Source organism: Peromyscus californicus, unplaced genomic scaffold, assembly GCF_007827085.1.
Source record: "Peromyscus californicus insignis strain IS unplaced genomic scaffold, ASM782708v3 Scaffold_23__1_contigs__length_62951481, whole genome shotgun sequence".
Taxonomy (NCBI): domain Eukaryota; kingdom Metazoa; phylum Chordata; class Mammalia; order Rodentia; family Cricetidae; genus Peromyscus; species Peromyscus californicus.
In genome coordinates, this window is record NW_026294534.1 from 14,136,244 (window position 1) to 14,154,747 (window position 18,504).

The following is an 18,504-nucleotide window of genomic DNA, read 5'->3' on the forward strand; positions in this document are numbered from 1 at the left end:
TTACTACCTTTGTGTCTGTTCTTTCCTAATCCTTGATCCATTAGGTGCTAAGAAAAGAAATATCCTCAGCTGTGCATCAAATGTTGTGAAGCATTGTTTAAAATCATGGTTATTCATTGTTTGTTGTATATTTTAACTGGCATTACTGACACAATCAGGCATTCCTTCCACGTCCAGTTGTGCTGATTAAACCTGTAAAAGAGGACATTTATATTCGTTCAATTGTCATTGTTTATCTTGTCCAGGGACTTGAAGGCCTTTTCCACTGGAGTTGGTGTCATGAAACTACTTTACCTTCTCATCTCTGCTGTCCTCTTTATCTCTCAAGTCATGGCAGGTAAGCCCTACTTAGCATCTTCTTCTCTGAGTTCCCATGAGTTCAACTTCCCTAAGGATGCTTCTAGGGAGCAATAACCAGTGTAAGGCAGAAAGGTGTTAAAGGGAAAATCTTACCAAATCATGTTTTCACACTAACCTTGAACTGTGAAGAAATGCTGAAACCTAGGAAGAAGAGAGGAGGGGACTTTTCTCAGCCATTCTACTGACTCTCTTATTGTCCCTCTACTGATGTGGCCTTGAACAAGCAATCTTTACCATTAGCCATGATCTGGAGACATCATGTTTAAGGTCTGGCTGTAAAGCCAGGAAGACAAATCTTAGAGCTTTTTAGAAAAAGACACCCACACCATTGGAGCCTCAGCATTTTGAAGGAAACTTAGACAATTGTGTTCCCTACCTTGAGAAAAGAGTACCAGGTGTGGGATGAAGGGGAGAGAGATTAACTTTCAACCTAGTGTCTGTACCTTACATCGTGGTGTGGGGCTGTGGGTCACAGAGGAGCTTAAAGGGCTTCAGAGAACTCTGATTCCTTGATTTGGGAGGTCATTGAGAATTTGTCTCCTACAGCAAGTTAGGTGTCATCCACACCCCTTAGTCTTCCTGCTCCCATATACTTTCATCTTATTATTAGCCCTTTATATAAGCACATAAAAACAAATATTTACTTCCTGTGTCTTCTTGTTAAAGAGTCATTGTGATTTATAGGGTACTAATTCAGAAGACCAACAGACAGTGAGCTCAGAGGTTGGGAACAGATTGGAGCAGTCCTCTCCTTGGTCCATGGTCCTTCTGTCCCTTTATATGGCAGTAGTTTATTAACAATGACCCACTGGGAATAAGTAATAATGTTGTGTCACTCAAAACAGTGATCCTGACTCAAATTCCTTGCTGAGCTAATTTTCATAAAGTAGATGGTAAACTATGAGGGGCTCTCCTGTGGAGGAACAAGGAGAGTGCTCAGCAGTTTCCATGAAGAGACACCTGTCTGCAGCATGTGGGTAGATGTGAGTTGTGCCCAGGAAGAGAAGGAGAACATTACAAAGTTTCTGAGTTACACTGGACTGATGATGACACAGGATCCCATGATAGACACATGTGAAGTGTCTCTGCTACATAGTTCTAGTCACTTCCCTTTCAGTGTATGGATAGAATGGTACCAAACTGGTCCATGGAAATAGGGCTGAGGCCAGGTTAGGATGACATGAGATGGGTAGATCTTGCATTCAGCCCTGGTGTTGGCTTTCACATAGGATGGTCATAGCCCAGAAAGCTACTCTGAGGAAGCTGGTGAGAGTCACCTCTGGGACATCGGCTGTGTGAGTTCTGGAGTTGGTAGCCTCTGCTGATGGTTCATAATAGACAAGCCAGACCACAGGGAACACTGTAGCTGCTGCACTCGGTATGAGCTTTTCTTTTCCTCCAGGTGAGAGGCAGGCAAGAAGCCAGATCCAACTTTGAGTAAGGTGCAAGCTATTTTTCTGGTTAGGAAATATCCACCTCAGATTGTATCTATCCTTCTGAGTTCTTTGCTCGAAAAATTAGTTTAGATCTGCAGTCTCATTTTCCTACGACACGTATTACCAAGCATGGTTTAATAAACCTGGAAATTGAGTATAGGTTTTGGAGTGTTGTTGATACCTCAAAAAGTTTGGGGCATATCATATATCTTCATACATTTTAATATCTGTGTCAATACAGTCCTTTTTGGAAATAAGCTATTGTATTATATTCTTAATGTTATCCTGTCCTGAGAAGAGGAAAGCATAAAGTTTTAATACATTGCTTCAAAATAGCATTTTGAGCAGTTCCATGGAAGAGCTCCAGTGGTAAATATACAAATTCCATGATATTCTGGCCTTATAGGGATATTTGAAGACTCTTACCCTTCAAATTATAACACAAATACTTGCATTTATAACCAGTTCCTAAAGGCTGTAAACTGGAAGGAGAGACTGAGTGGAAAAATTCAGTACAGAAGGAAGACACCTTCATCAACAGTGAGTCCATGGGTTTCTGATCCTACTGGATGGTATCAATTCCGGCACAGGGAGCTTGAGAATTTCTACCTAAAACAACTTATTTTCCTTCTACAGATTATGATCACCATTACTGTGACTCTCACATAAGTGTGTGCCTGAGGAGGAAAACAAATTGTACTCGAATGCCAGGGTTGTGCCCTGGCAGGAGCTTCTGCTGTGTGAGAACCATGACCTGAGGAATGTACATTTCCTGTCCTTCCTGAAATATATCAGAACACCAAGACCTCATGTGTCATTCTCTTCATTTATTTACTAATTTTTAAAGAACCATTGATCACTTTCTCTGTATCAGAATGGTGTTAGTGGTTTGGAGTTATAATCCAAGATCAACTTTAGTAAGAAACTTATAGGTGTAGAAACTGTATACATCGGTAGATCAAAGTTATCTACCTGGTAAGTCATGCCAGACCAGAGTCTTGAGTGTTAAGGACTATTCAGGCAAAGTTGAAGTGATCTAAATAATTTCTGTTGTGAAGGAAAAATATGTGTGGCTTTCATGCCATAATTATGATCCCCACCATAATTTGAGGAACTTTGGGTACTAAAACATGAGAGACAAAACTTGCAAAGGAATAGTTGACATTTGGAGAACTTCGGATGTTAAGCTAAATGCATTTATCTTTTTATACTATAAAGTAACACTGAAGAATTTTTAGTGATGTGGAGAAAGATTGGAAGACAGAGGGTAGAAGCATACAAGTTAGTTGGTATATTACACAACTTCAGTGGAACTATTTGGGGGTTCAGGGTGTGGATGAAGACAGCGCCAATGGCTTGTAGCTGGGCTTAGTAAAGAGCCAAACATGGTGGAACATGACAGTAATCCCAGTACTTGGGAGGTGGACACAGAGGATGAGGGGGTTTAAGATCATCCTCAAATGAATAGTTTGAAGTTAACCCAGGCCACATGAGACCGTTTTAGAAAAATAAAAGGAAAATAAAAGATACACAGGAAATGGCAGCAGGGGGGGTTGGTCCCTAGAGATGTGGAATCTTGGGGGAAGACTTTAACTTTTGACTTGTTGAATAATGGACACTTCCAGGGAATTGCAGATCTGGAGTTTTAGAGTGTGATTTAGGCAGGAGGTGGTTATTCAAGAGACACTGGGACTCATCTTGGGTAGCAGATGAATAGTACTAATCTGTGAGAACACAATGGTAGCAGAGAGTATTGGGTAGGAAGAGAGATTGTTGTCCTCTTGAACACCAACACTCAAGGTAGACCCAGGTTAGACATGGAAAAGGCACTGCAGTGCATTGGAGATGAGAGCACACATTCCAGGTGTGGAACAAACTAAAAGCACGATGAAAGTCATCTAGGGGATAGAGGTGCAGCCTGTGGGGGCTTTGCTTGTAGCCATCCTGATAAACTGCCCTAGTATATAGATTTTGACAGCATCACAAGATTGCCACCTATCCATGAGATTGAAAACATCTTGGTTATATATTCAATTCTCATGTCTCCTACTCTAGCCATGCCCAACTTGAATCTAGATCACTGAGTACTGCATTTGACCTCTGCTACTCCATCTTCTTTGTGGCATCAGTGGGCTTTTAGAGGGTGGAATGTTTTCTTACTGTCCCCAGATTGTGAAGAGTGGGCACTCCAGAGCTGTTCACAAGCACTGCTCATAATCGTTGATGAGTGCTTAATGCTCTGGCAAAGGGCAAGTTTCTGAATCTCCTTAGGTCATCAGGCAGAGCATAGCTCTGAGTTATAGAAAATAATTTTTACTAAGGGGGAGATGGCTCAGTGGAATAGATATTCCTGTTGTACAGTTGTGAAGCCTTGAGATTCAATCACTAGATCCATGTAAAAGCTAGATCTAGTGACCAGTTCTTGTAACCTCACCACTAGGCAAAGTCAGAGGGGCAGGTTCTCCAGGGCTCATCAGCCAGTCAATTTAGCTGAAATGGAAAGTGTTAGAGAAAGATGCCTCAATCAGCCTCTCCCCTCTCTCTCTCTCTCTCTCTCTCTCTCTCTCTCTCTCTCACACACACACACACACACACACACACACACACACACACACACACAGTGACAAAATAAATCAGGTCACTGTTTACTGACTGTGTCTTTAGATTTATTCTCTAATGTTTGGGGACACTTGACATATTCTGAAACCTCTGCCTACTTTAATGTATCAGTGACTTCCTGTTTAACTAGACATCTCTTCAGGGGAAGGGACAAGGTTAGTTTCTCAGAGGTAGCTCTGCAGTTTCCTAAAGATTTGTCAAGACGGTCACTGCTGACTCCATCTCAACTTTACAGTGTTCATTTAATCATTGTCTTAGTCACTGCTCCATTGCTGTGAAAACACCATGACCGAGGCAACTTATAGAAGAAAGAACTGGACTGGGGGCTTCTTTATGGTTTCGGAGGGTTTGTCCATGATCATCATGATGGGAGCTCAGCAGCAGGAAAGCAGGCATTGCTCTGGAGTGCAAGATTCACAAATTATGGGCTGGGTGGATGGCAGGATGAGACTGGGCCTTGTGGTCCTTTATAACCTCGAAGCCTTTCCCCGAGACACTCCTAACAAGGCCACACCCCTAATCCTTTCCAAACAGTTCCACTAACTGGGGACCAAGCATTCAAACTATGAGCCAACAGGGGCTGTCCCCTTTGAAATCACCACATTCAATTGTTACAACTTTGAGTCTCATTGACAAGTTTGCTCAGCCTCCTGTTTCAATTCCACAGATTTTTCTGGTTTAGGCTTTCCTCAAATTAAGTACTTACCTTCACTGAGATGAGAAAGGCAGGCAGGAAGTGGGAATTTCAATATCAACCTCCCTTGCTTTTAGCCCCAAACTTTCAGCAAAATTTCCTTGCTATGTTTGCAAATCTGGGTGAGTCTTTAATTTCTTGAATAAGAGGCTAAAAACCTGGAAACACTGGACCACAAACCCACTACCACCACATTCTCCCTTTCCAAGCACACTGGCATTACATCTAAAATTTACATCTTGGGAAGCATACATGTGCATTATGATGTCTTTATTACTCGGAAATCAGAGCAGGTGCCTACTCTCATGCTGAATCTCACATGTCAGTGAGCTGCCATTAAACCCTACAGCAGTGTTTGTATCGACTTTTGCATTCTGCAGGCAGGATGGAGCATCCGTGGGTTTTTTGATACTTGCACATGCCACCCATTTTCTCACACTGACGAAATTTCAAATTTCCTCTGCGCCCTGTAAGGAAAAGGGAGAGAAGTGGTGAAGAAACAACGCTTCGTCAAAACAAAGATGCTATCATTTATTGTGCCTAGCAAGGGTGTGCAAACCAGTCCACGAGACCCACACTAACTTTCTGATGGCTCGGGTGTCACCTGAGCTGGTAACCATTTTCTCACCGGCAGACTATTACAAAGAAAATTAGATGAGGGAGCTCATTTGATAATGTATGAAGTTCTTATTTCAGTGTTGTTGAACAAGACAGCTGGAAGACAGCCATGCTTACTCACTCACTCTCTGTGGTTGCTTTATGATAAAGCAGAGGTGACTTGAGGTTGCTGAGGCCATGTAGCCACCGGAGCCTCTTTATTGGTTCTGTTTTCCTGCTCTATCAGAAAGCCTTTGGTGCCTGTAACTTAAGTTTCGTTTTCATGTGAAGATGCTTGGATCAGAGAAAACACCTCCCATGACTGTGTCTCCAGAATCCGTGTGTAACTCGCTTCCTTGCACATGTCCTGTATAAAGCCTTCCTAAAGTGCCTTCCTCCTAGACAGTGCAAAACTTGACGAGTGTGCAACCAATATCAGGCTATACACAGCCAGTGAACGACAGAAGAGGTATGCTGCTGAGGTTGAGTGCTGTACCTCCTGTGTTTGGTGTGGTGTGTGTGATTTCACACATGACACGCCATGGCACATAACCAGTGTCAACGGTCCTGTGTCACAGTGAGTTAGGCTAGGAAGATCTGAAGCCACAGAGAGAGTTAGAGAGTAGAGAGAACCTGAATTGTGTCCAAAAGTCAAGAAAGCCAAAGGATGAAAGACAGCCATGAGTAAATGCTGAGTATTGTTTCTATCAAAGCTTGTGTTTTTGAGGTGCTATGCTCTGATGGGAAGCACAACAGCTGGGAATAAGAGACTTTGGCTCTAAATCTAGCTATATTGCTGTTATAGAAAGAAAACAAAAATAAACATGCAGATGCAGATATACGCTACTATCATAGTCACCTCCACAAGCACATCTATCATCAGTGAATGTACCCATCATCCATTTATCATCTACAGGCTATCAGTCATCTGTCCATATCCCCTTCCCCCTCTTTCTTCTATTAGAGTGTTCAAAAATTGGTCTGGCTCTCTGTTGTCTCGACACAAAAATATGATGCTTTTATCTTTTGCCTAAGTACATGTAGCTATGAGGCCAGCCAGTGTATTTTGAACAGAAAGGATGCTTTCTGGGGGCTCCAGTTCCTAACTACTAGTGTGAAACTCCTTGGATGCTCTTCCCTTTTGCAGTGGGCGGCAACACCCATGGTGGTGGCTGTTTTGTCAGCTTGGATTGCAGTGAGTAGAGCACCCTTGTGGCCTGAGTGGATTTGCACCTTAGCGAGGGGATGAATCCCTTTGCTCTTTTAAGGTGTCAAGCCTAGGGACATATGTTTCTGCATACAAGATCACCAGGTAAAAATGAGACCACTTCATTAAATCTGAATTTTTAGGTAGGTAAGAATTATGCTTTTAGAATAAACACACCTCAAACATTGCATGGGCCATATTCACACCAAAATCAATCTTTGTTATTTATAGCATAATAAATAAACGTATTATCTAAGGTTGTTTGGTATTTAATAGTATCATCTGCAGAATTGAACTATTTTTACTTGTGAATTTCACCATGTATAGTCTCTGACTTGAAGCAAGTTATGTCATTTCTACATCACAGCTATAAAATACCCACTCTACAACTATCACTGCAAAAAATAAAGTAACTGCCTTATGTTGGAAGCCTGTGTTGTGGCATGGTGGTGTACATCTTCAATCCTAGCACTCAGGAGGCAGAGGGATTTGAGTTTGAGGCCAGTGTGGTCCACACAGTGAGTTCCTGGTCAGCCAGAGCTCATAGTATCTTAAAAATCTGTCTAAAAATAGGAGGTATTTAGGGGTTAGAAAGGTGACTTGGCAGTTAAAAACACTAACCATTCTTTAGAACATACAAGTTTGATTTCCAGCATCCAGAGCAGGCTGCTTACAATCACCTGTAATTCTAGGTTAGGCAAATTTAATGCCTCCTCCATGGACATAATATTTAAAGGTAATAAAATGAAATCTAAAAATTTTCAGGAAAATGGATCAACTTAGAATATATAATGTTAATCGAGACACAATCTTAAAAAGAAAAAATACATATGATCTCTCTCTTATGCACAATCTGTGTGTGTGCACATGCATGTGTGTGTGTGTGTGTGTGTGTGTGTGTGTGTGTGTGTGTGTGTGTGTGTGAAGAAGTATACATGTGGGTGTGGTAGAACATGAATACACAAAAAGATGGAGTATAATGGGATGAGAAAGGACTGGATGCAAGTGTAGACAGAGACATGGAAGTGGATATAATTGTTTTTCTGGTTCTAATCCTGTCATGTGTTCTTTGGTTTCAGTAATGACTAAGTTCATGAAATATATTCAATACTGAAAGTGTAAGATTGAATCTGAAGCCCCACAGAGACATGGAAGTGGATATAATTGTTTTTCTGGTTCTAATCCTGTCATGTGTTCTTTGGTTTCAGTAATGACTAAGTTCATGAAATATATTCAATACTGAAAGTGTAAGATTGAATCTGAAGCCCCCCAGCTTCTGTTCTGAATGCCTAGTCTAACTGTAGCAAGCCCACTGAGTTGTCTAGATCTTGGGTCTCATTAATATTGATGTGTGATGTTTTCATTTATTTGCAAGGCTTTTTAAAATAATAAAGTTAAAAATTTCAAAACAAACGAATAATCAATATTAAAATTTTTAAAAAGTGATATTTGGGAAGAGAAAGTTGTCATGATCATTTGCCATTGTTACTATTTGTGCTGTTTTCATTCACATGGAAGTGATTTGTAACCTGAAAGGCACACTAAAACTGTTGTCTGTCACAATTATTAGTTATTACCAGTTGAAGACCTCAGGAAAGTCTTTTTAAAAAAAATTATTTAAGCTTCTCAGTGTTTGTAAAGCGAAACATTTCTACACACTATCTTGTTTCTTCCCTATCACTATAACAAAAGCGACTTAAGGGAGACAGCCTTTATTTTAGCTCACAGTGAAGTCATGTTGACAGGAACTTCATGGAGTTGTCCGTGTTGTATCAAAGTCACGAAGCAGAGGGGGTAAATGCCTGCATGTCAGTGCTCAGCTGACATCCTCCACTCAGATACAGTCCAGGATCCATTGCCCAGGAAGCACATGGGTCTTCCCATATCAATTAATCAAGACAAACCCTCCACAGACATATGGAGAGGCCCTTCTTCTACATGATGCTGATTCTGTCTAGTTGACAGCACCAATGACCAGATATATTATGCTTCTTATAGCTGTTGTCATATACAACTAGTATATATTTCATTTTATGATTGAGCTATGAATTTGTTTAGTTTATTCCAGGCTCCAAAGTTATCTACCATCTCACCCATCCACGTGAGTTCACAGCTTACCTGATCCTATCTGCGTAAAACATATAAGAAGGAGAAAGAGAAGAAACAGCAGCTTCATGGTGAGAAGCGAGTTCTTGGCATGGAAGGAGGCAGTGTCTGAGGGCAGCGACTCCTTCTTCAGTGCACATCAATGATCTGGGGGAGTTGGAATGATTCAGCTAGAAGAAATGCTTATATTCTTAGTGCAGATGTTCAAATACGACCAGAGTGTGATTGGGGATGTCTTACCCATGAGCTCATGATTACAAACCCAAGCTGCCTTCTGTCAAAAAGAGGAGCATTTAGCTGAGCAGGCCAGTTCACATTCATAATTCCAATACTTAGGAAGTAAAGGGCGGGAGGCTTGTGAGTTGAAGCCAGTCTGGGTTACACAGTAAGTTATAGGACAGCATGGGCTACATGGTGAAAACCCATCTCAAGAAAACCAAAAGAAACAAGCCAAAAAAAAAAAAAACCCTACATGAGATCTATAGTAAGTCAGGATTTTCCAATGGGTTTCATTTCTACTTGTGATTTGGAGGACTTATGTTTAGTTTTTGTTTTAGTTTGTTTTTTGAGACAGGATCTTTCCATGTAGCACACTGGCTGACCTCAGACTTGCTGTGTAGACCAGACTGGCCTTGAACTTGTAGTGATTCGCTTGCCTCTGTCTCTCAGGTGCTGGGAAAATAGGGATGCACTCCCATCCCTGACCCAAGAAGCCAAAAACTAGAAGAGATTTTGTAAACGGAAACTCCCTTCTTTGCTTATTCAGTTTCAATATTGTGTGCTAACCAACTGAGAAGGGCTGTTCCTGTGCAGGTTCAGCTCTTTCCATGGCCAGCTCTTGTAGAGCCCACAGCTGGTAAGGCATGCAGTGCCAGAAGATGCCTTAATACTGATGCTGCATCAAAGCCATCAACACATGGCTAAAAAAAATGTATGAGCAGATGGGAAGTAAAATTTAAGTGTTAAAGTCTTCACGTTTGTGTCCCCTGACAAGCTCTGTGTTGAAATGCCAATCCTAAGGAGTAGGATTTGTGAGAGTCAAACGGTTGGCATCAGGGCCCTCAGAGAGATTCATGTCCTTACACAGATCTCTGGACACCTTCAGGTTCTCAACGTCCATGGCTATGAGAAATGAAGTGTGTGTGTGTGTGTGTGTGTGTGTGTGTGTGTGTGTGTGTGTGTGTGTGTGTGTCTGCGTCTGTGTCTGTTGTAGTTTGCTGTAGCATCTTGAAGGAACAAAGATATTAAGAAGTAAATGAAATGACGGAGGGAAGAAGAGAGGGTAGAAACAAGGGAAGGACTTCAGAGACCCAAATCTCCCTACTCACTTGCTAGTGGTTGCTAAGTGATATCCCTCTTTAAGAATCAAGGGTAGATGCTGCTTGAGATATAGCCATCAAATCAATTGCTCCACCTCTGAAGGAGGCTGGATCTTCAGGGGATAGGGAAAAAGGAATCTTACCTACTAGTAAAAAGAGCTATGTGGTTAGATAGGCCTGGGTTCAAAGACTGCTTTGCCGCTCACTGAGTGATCTTTTGCAAATAATTCAACCTTTTAACACTTTGGTTCTTCCTCTGTTCTTGCCACACAGTTGAGTATCTGTGTGGGAAAATGGACTCTAGGAGCACTCAGCAACTCTTCTCGTTGGTGATGATTATATAGCCAACTTCCTTCCTTCTCTACATCCCAGGAATGGAGACTCAGGGCAAGTTGGTGGTGGACTTACACATCTTCATAAAGAGTGTTTAGCTTTGCCTGAGATCATGGCTAGGAATTTCAGAATATACTGCAAAGGGATTAAGCAACCTCTGAGCATATGTTTCCTCAGAGGAAAGCTAAGTGGTCTCAGGAAACGGGGGAGAAAGAAATTTAAACTAAATAAAGACAGTCTGTGTCTCTTCTAGTCCATAATGAAATGTCAGGTGGGAAACTGGATATGTGGCATAAAGATCTTAGAAATGAATTCAAATTGTAAACACAGTTCCCCACTGGATTTCACTTCTAAGTATTGTCATAACTTAACAGCTTTATCATTTAATAAAATGATATTGAATATCACCCATCACTCCAATAAGAGAATTTTCTTAAATAACTTTATATTCCAGAGTCTTAAATGTAACACTTAGCTCATACAGCATTCACCTAACATAGGTACTTTCTTCAAGCAAGACAATGCATACTGAGCCTAGATCAATTTCAAAAATTACACTTTGAACAGTTGTTTTCTTGCTAAAATAATTTTTGAAGAATGAAGGATATGGCTACAGGAAGACTGTGTGTGTGTTTGTATTTGCGTACATGTACAAATGTACATGCCTAAGAACTAGAGAGTATAAGATCAGAGAATGAGTAGGTCATGAAAGTTCTAATCATCCTTTCTATCAGAGGGAAAAGCCGTGGCAGGGTAGAGTGTGGTAGGTTGAGATGCTAAAGCAAGGTTACCAAATGAGTAATTGTCTAAAGAGAAGGACATTCTAGATTTCAATGTTTTATTACTGATAGTTGCTGTGGAACCAGAGAAAGGCTGAGAAATAGAAGATATTGCTGCCTCATCCCTAGGGAAACCTGTCATTTTGTAAGCATATTCCTGCGCTGCAGGGTCCTTCTCTCTCCTGCCCATCCCCAACTCCTGGAAATAACCCCAAACAGTGATGGACCACAATGGTTTTCTAGGACATGGTGATTATTGATAGTGCTGGCTTATCTTTCCAACTTATTTGCCCACTTCCCTTCTCAGCCTAAGAATAAAGGAAAGATGAGATGAGAGAATGTCAGTCGTGAGCCCCTGGGTTCCCCTTGGGAGTCATCTCTAGAGTTTAGAATTTATCTCCAAATTTACAGTAAAGTCAAGTAACTGCACTTTTAATTGTACACATTATTCATAGTGCATCCCACCAAAACAGTGCTGATGCAAGGATTACTTAATCTCAAAGGAGACCTTCAAAAAGTTTTTTCTGATGACTATTACTGACTGTAAAAATACATTTGTTTTTTTTTTTTCTCTTAGATCTCCTTCAGCACAGTGTTTTTAGAGTAAGACTGGAGTGTTGATAAATGACTCCCTCCACATACTGACTCTAGTGTCCCCTACTGGGTTTTGAGAGATCTGGAGAGAATTCCTTATCCTGCTCTTCAGTGTCTCTGTGGGAGAACATTTACTTCCTCCCTGACCTCCTCCTCCTCAGCCTTCCACATTCATAAGGGAACTAATTCTACTCATGAGGGATGCCCTCATGGTCTAATCAAGTCCCCAAAGTCTCACTTCCTAATACTGCTGCACTGGAGGTTATATTTCAATATACACATTTTGAGCAGACACACAAGCATTCAGATGATAGCAAATGAGGAAACAAAAGAAAGCATGTGGTGAAACTTTTCCACACTTCCCTCCCTCTTTTCACTTGTAGAAGTGAAAAGCAGTTATCTGCTCCTCACTCCTCTTTACCACAAGGCATCTCCTCAGAACTTACCTAGGCAGTTGGCTCCCTCTGCCCTCCACAGGCAACGCACTGCCTGTACTCTGAGGCAGGGCCACTTGGGAGTAGGTGCCCATTATGATATAATTAAGAGTCAGGGAAATCATATGCAGAGCGAGGGGCTTCATAAAACACACACTATGACCCTGTTGACTAGTCAGACCTGAGTGGGGAGAGAAGAGGGAAGGAAGTGGGGCTTGTGTGAACTGTTTCAAAGTTTCACTGAAAAAACTTAGCAAAGCAATGCATAATAGCTGAGGGGTAATGTAGTGTCACAGATGTTTTTCGATGGATACACTCAGCATGATATGCAAGGTAAAGCCTTGTGGCCAAAGAGCCAAGCTCTTCTCCTTGGTTTTCTTGAACTACAAGTCTCTAGGGTGTCGTCCAGCCCTGTCTTCTATTAGATTGGTGCTTCTTAAGAAGACTAAATGTCTGGACAGTTGTGGCACATGCCTTTAATCTCAGCCCTTGGGAGGTAGAAGCAGAGAGATGGAGGCCAGCCTGGTCTGTGTGAGTCCCAGGATGGCCAGGGCTATGCAGAGAAGCCTTGTCTCAGAAAGTAAAATAAAATGAAAAAAAAAATAAGACTAAACAATCCATAAACTATGGGAAAATAGAAAATACAAGGATAATCAATAGAAAATGGCTTCCATGAATTCATGAATTCCACAAACACCACATGCCTGATAGGCATCAGGAATGAAAAAGTGATCTAATAAAACATCAGGAAATGCCAGCCTTAATTTTAAAAAAAAAAAAAAAGTTTTTTTTTAAAGAAACATTTCTTTTACATCTAAGTTGGCCCTGTCCACTGCAATAAACATTGGTCACACAGGCTAATGTTTATTTACAGTTACAATTAGCCCAAAGGGCAAACCCCTGTTCAATGAACTGCAATGTACAACCTTGGAATTGGAGACTTTCACAAAAGACCAAATTACCCCCAAAACTAATTCTTTTAAAAATCTGTCATGGCCCTTAGGTTAGACTGAGCTTAACTAGGTATCTGGTGGAAAGGATGTTGATGACTGACAGACAGAAGCTGGACCTAGAGTCTTCTCAAGACTCACATTTGTGTTAATGACTGAGCTGAGAGGGTTTGAGAAAGTCAGGGGGTGGGGGTCATTGGGCAGCAGTCTTTTATTCCTCCTGGTTTCTCCAGATGGGCTCTCAAACATAGTGATTTCAAGGTGATCAGGACTTGCACACTGTGTTTAAAGGTTCACATTGCAGGGGATGTTATATTATGGCAACTAGAGAGCCACGTGGAAGATTCTCGTCCTTTATGACATCAGAGGCTCTTCAGCAACACAGAGACTACCTTCTCAGTACAGACAACTACAGTGGCCTATTAGGGAAGCGTCCTCAAGTCATCTCTTGATGGAATAGTGGGCTGTTTGGGGAACATTTGGAAATACTATATCTTTCATGCAGAAGAGAGTGGAAACACATGTGCCATGCAGAGACTCATTAAAAATGAAATGTAGCCAGGCATTGGTGGCACACGCCTTTAATCCCAGCACTCATTAGACAGAGCCAGGCAGATCTCTGTGAGTTCGAGGCCAGCCTGATCTACAGAGTGAGATCCAGGACAGGCACCATAACTACACAGAGAAACCTTGTCTTGTCTCGAAACCGCCCCCCCCCCCAAAAAAAGAAGGAAGAAAGAAAGAGAGAGAGAGAAAGAAAGAGAGAGAGAGAGAAAGAAAGAAAGAAAGAAAGAAAGAAAGAAAGAAAGAAAGAAAGAAAGAAAGAAAGAAAGAAAGAAAGAAAGAAAGAAAGAAAAGGAACCCCAAGCACTTAACTGGCCTCCCTCACCACAGGGATCAGGATCTAAAGCTGGGACTGATCCTACTGCATTCAATAGAGCAGAGTCACTCACAAATGATAGCTGTGCTGTGGGACAGTTGGCAGACATTCTCTCTTGTCCATCTGAGGACTCTGGCCTTAGACACAGAGAGATGTTTGCTTCTTCTTCTGTACAACAGGCAAATGCCAAAGTGACAGTTTCCTGTCCATCCTGATGAGGAGCTTCCTTATTCAGGGTCAATTCTGTGAGATTTAGCTTAGAATACTCATGCCTAAAAGGGGGTTAAATTGGACCGAGTCTTAACGTAATTCTTTGTCTATATCCATCTGGATCTAACACAGGCTAACCCATCTATTTGCCACATGAGTACACAAACTTTTAAGGATTTTGAAATAACCAGTGGCTGTTGGTACTCCTAACAATGATAATAGTGAAGATACATCTGTGGGTTTGGATCGTTTACTCTGTCTGGAACGAAGCAGTTTCCAGGTATTGTTTCAGTAAATTCTGTTCTTAATGTGAATCCGTGTTCTCCAGCCTCCTGGGATCAGTCTTCACTCCCCGCCACACAGCTAAAAATCCTAATGATGCGTGTGAGCAAATTTTTAGTGTTTCTGAAAAGTCTCCATGTGCATTTGCCTCCCTCCTCCAGTGTCTCCTCAGCACCTCAGACATCTACCCTTTTCCTTGAATAGCTTTCCCCTCTTCCCCAAATCCCGCTGTGGAAAAGTCTCTATTGCTCTGCCATATCCTACAGCAGCAGACCACTGTATGTGGCAGGATCCTGTGAACCTCTGGAGAGAGTGCGGGAGGCCCTCTGTTGGTCAAAGTATGGAAGAGAAGAAACTAGCTGAGGACAGGAGTGGTGTCCCTCACTGGGGACCCTGGGAGTCTCTCATTTTTTCATCTACAAAATACCCCTAAAGAGAATGTCTCTTTCTCGTGTCCTGTAGGAATAAGACTTTGCACACATATGGCAGGCACATAAGCTTTCCTGTGAGGATTATTTTGAATTGGAAACAACTGTGTTTGCCTAAAAGTGATTTTGGACTCTGAGCCACCAGGGCTAACTCTAGATGCATCCATCCCTGAAAAAGCACTGAGCAGAATCTGCTCAACAGATTTACTAAACGGATTCGCATGCTCTTTAAGTTTTGCCCCCATCTTGCTGACCCTAAAAGACTGAGCAGTGATTCCCTTTTCTGTTCTGCTACTGTGCCCTTTGCTGAGAGGTGGCTTAAGTCAGTGTTCTACTGGCTTCCTCTCAGGGGATGACTCCTGCACTCTTAAAACATTTTCCTGCCGGGCGGTGGTGGCATACACCTTTAATCCCAGCACTTGGGAGGCAGAGGCAGGAGCTACACAGAGAAACCCTGTCTCAAAAAACCAAACAAAAACAAAAACAAAAAACCACGTTTTCCTGCTGTTTTGTCCCTTGTCACTCTAATTCCCATGACCATGACCAAGGGAATCCAGGAAGACAGAAGAAAATGTCTTCCTCCCCCACATCCCTCATGGTTCCCAGTCCCTGGTGGTAGTTAACAAGTAAACTTTTGTGCAGGACAGACTTGTTTGAGGTCCTCACTCTCCTTTACCTCCACAGTATATAGCATTCCAAGAAAAGACAAAAGGGACCGACCAGCCATGTGAAAGTGAAAACTCATCTACTATCCAAGGATAGCAAACTGCATTGTTTCTTCTTGTGACCAATTATGGAGCCACTATTTTCTCATATTACATTTAAGGAAATGAATTTGATGATCTTAAGCTAAATTCACTGAACAGGTCAACCTCCTCCAAGGCAACTTCTCACAGGGCAGACACTCTCTTTCTTTTAGGAACACAGAGATTCCCTTCGTTTATGTCACTGAAACTCTGTGGTGTGCTTCTGTGTGTGCACCCCCTAGCTCTGCTTCTATCAGAAAACCAAACAGCCCTTTCATTTTTAGAAATGCAAAGCTATTTAACATTTTCTTGCTTTTTTACCAGTTTTCCCTATGCACTCAAGCATCTTGCCTTCAAAAACAAAATAGTCATTAAAGTCTTTTCTCAGGTAAAATTTGCTGCAAAAACCTCGCAAGTCATGCCATTCTCTAGAAGACAAGAATGACAGCTTCACTTTCTGCAGTAAACATCATCTCATTTCTGCAACCTAAGACAGTGGCTTTGGATATCAGTAAAATGGCAAGTTTATTATAGATAAAATATGAATTATCAAAAATAACTATTTGAAGACAGGCTTTGAATAGTCTAGTATCAAAGTGAGGTGTGTGGGTTTAGAAGTGCAATTACAAGGTCAGATATTATCCTTATATAAAAGTCAAATGCTTCCTTATTTTATTTGTGTGTTTACGGGTGTGGTGTGTATGCTTGTGTTTGTATGGATATGTGCATGTGTACATGCGTGTGAAGGCCAAAGGTCAAGTGTTTTCCTCAATCACTCTCTACCTTATTTTAAAAGTTATTATTATTTATTTTATGTGTATGGTGTTTTTCCTGTATGTATGTCTGTAAATAATTTGTGGGTATGGTGCCCACAAAGGCCAAAAGAAGGTGTTGGGTCCCCTGGAACTGGGGTTATAGAGGGTAACCATGTAGGTGCTGGGAATTCAGCCAGGTCCTCTAGAGCAGGAGATGCTCTTAACTGAGGAGCCATCTCTGCAGTGGATCCATCTTTTACTTTCTTTTTTCTTGAGACAGATCTTCAATTGAGCCTGGGGCTCAACCATTTGGTATGGCAGGCTGGCCAGTGAGCTCTGGGGATCCACATGTCTCCATCCCACCCCTCAGCACCAGAATTACGGATATGCTGCTGTCCCTGGCTTATTACATGGATGTTGGAGATCAAACTCAGGTCTGCAAGCTTGCACAACAGGCATTTTATTGCGTGTGCCTTGTCTTCAGACCCCTCCTTTTATTTTAAGGATACACTGCATTATGATATTTATCTTCAGTAAATAATCGCTTGTTACACTTCAATCATTTGGCCAATGCTTCCTGTATCAGTTGCATTGGTTCAGATGAAATAGTTGTACTCCGAGGTCTCATTTCTTCTTTCAGTCTGGAAGTATAGAGACTCTAAGGTATCGTTCTGGAGCTGAATTATATGCACAGAGAGGGACCAAATGCACATTAACTGAAGAGTGAAAGAAAAGGGATAGAGGGCTTTGCCCAAGCAGGACACAGAGCCCACTGTACTGTGAGAGCCCCAGTGGGAAGTGATAGGAATTCCAACCACGCCCCATGGTCATGCATGCCCGGTGGGACACTTAGTCATCTCTGTTTGGTCATTTCCGGGTCATACGTCCTGCGTGACCCATGCCCCATTGTTACGCGGTCACCTAGTATAGTGTGGCCAGACATGACCATGTGATCTCTGCACATGGGCCTGTGTGCGCAGGTGCATCCTGGCCTTTATAAGGCGGCACCATGTTCCTTGGGTCTCCTTGCACATGTCCTTCCACAAGCCTGATCACATCTATCCCTTTGCCTTGATAAAACTCTTGTTAGTGGATTCTGTCTATCATATGTCATGACTTTTCCTTTGGGGCAAGAGTGCCGCAAAAAAAAAAAAAAAAAAAAAAACGATCAGGAAGGTCTGGCCTAGGACAGAATCTGACCTCTTTCCTTACTAACTATAATCTCATTCTCATCTTCACCCTGCTCTTCCTTTCTGTTGCTTTCAGTGGGGTCTTGTTTTCCTCCGAAGTTCCTTGTATCTTATGTCTACATGTAAGAAAGCACCTTCCTGCCTCAACTTGCCCATTTGATTTAAAATAACATATGATGCAATCTTTCCCTTCAGTAGTCAGTACATAAATGAATAAGGCCAAACCCACATCCATGAGATCTCGCCGTCACAGAGTGTATTAAAGTCTTAACTACAACCATGCAAGGCACAATTAACTCAGAGGCACAAGCCAGAGGGAAGCTGGGGCTGCCTTCTTTGGCTTGTGCTGGGTTGGGATGGATGAAGCAAGAGGTTGGAGGACACACAGGGATGCAGAGGGCAGGGCAGGAAGAATGCTGGTTACAGGAAATCACCCAGCCTGTCAGGGATAGGGACAGATGTCCATCAACCCAGGAAGCATAAGAGAGCCCTGCTTTCTCACTGATTGATTTCCTCAAGTGTAGATGTAAGTCTTATTAAATAAGAAACACAGAGCCAAATACAGAGTTAAAAGCCCAAGAGGTC

The 18,504-nt window shown here is 41.9% G+C and overlaps 1 protein-coding gene across 1 annotated transcript; it reads right to left on the reverse strand.

Annotated features, from left to right (window-relative positions):
- Positions 1-5,445: 5,445 nt before the first annotated feature.
- On the reverse strand, positions 5,446-9,089 carry LOC128119349 (beta-defensin 33-like). Its single transcript, XM_052752759.1, has 2 exons — positions 9,032-9,089; positions 5,446-5,576 (listed from the first exon to the last, which is right to left on the reverse strand). The coding sequence occupies exons 1-2, from the start codon at positions 9,087-9,089 to the stop codon at positions 5,446-5,448; spliced, it is 189 nt and encodes a 62-aa protein (XP_052608719.1).
- Positions 9,090-18,504: the final 9,415 nt, after the last annotated feature.

What these genes read in the sequence shown, in the direction of transcription:
- LOC128119349 (XM_052752759.1), bottom strand. Translation starts at nt 9,089, where the DNA reads ATGAAGCTGCTGTTTCTTCTCTTTCTCCTTCTTATATGTTTTACGCAG. An exon ending in TTTTACGCAGATAGGATCAG is followed by an intron (nt 5,577 to 9,031) that starts GTAAGCTGTGAA and finishes TTTTCCTTACAG; the next exon opens with GGCGCAGAGGAAATTTGAAA.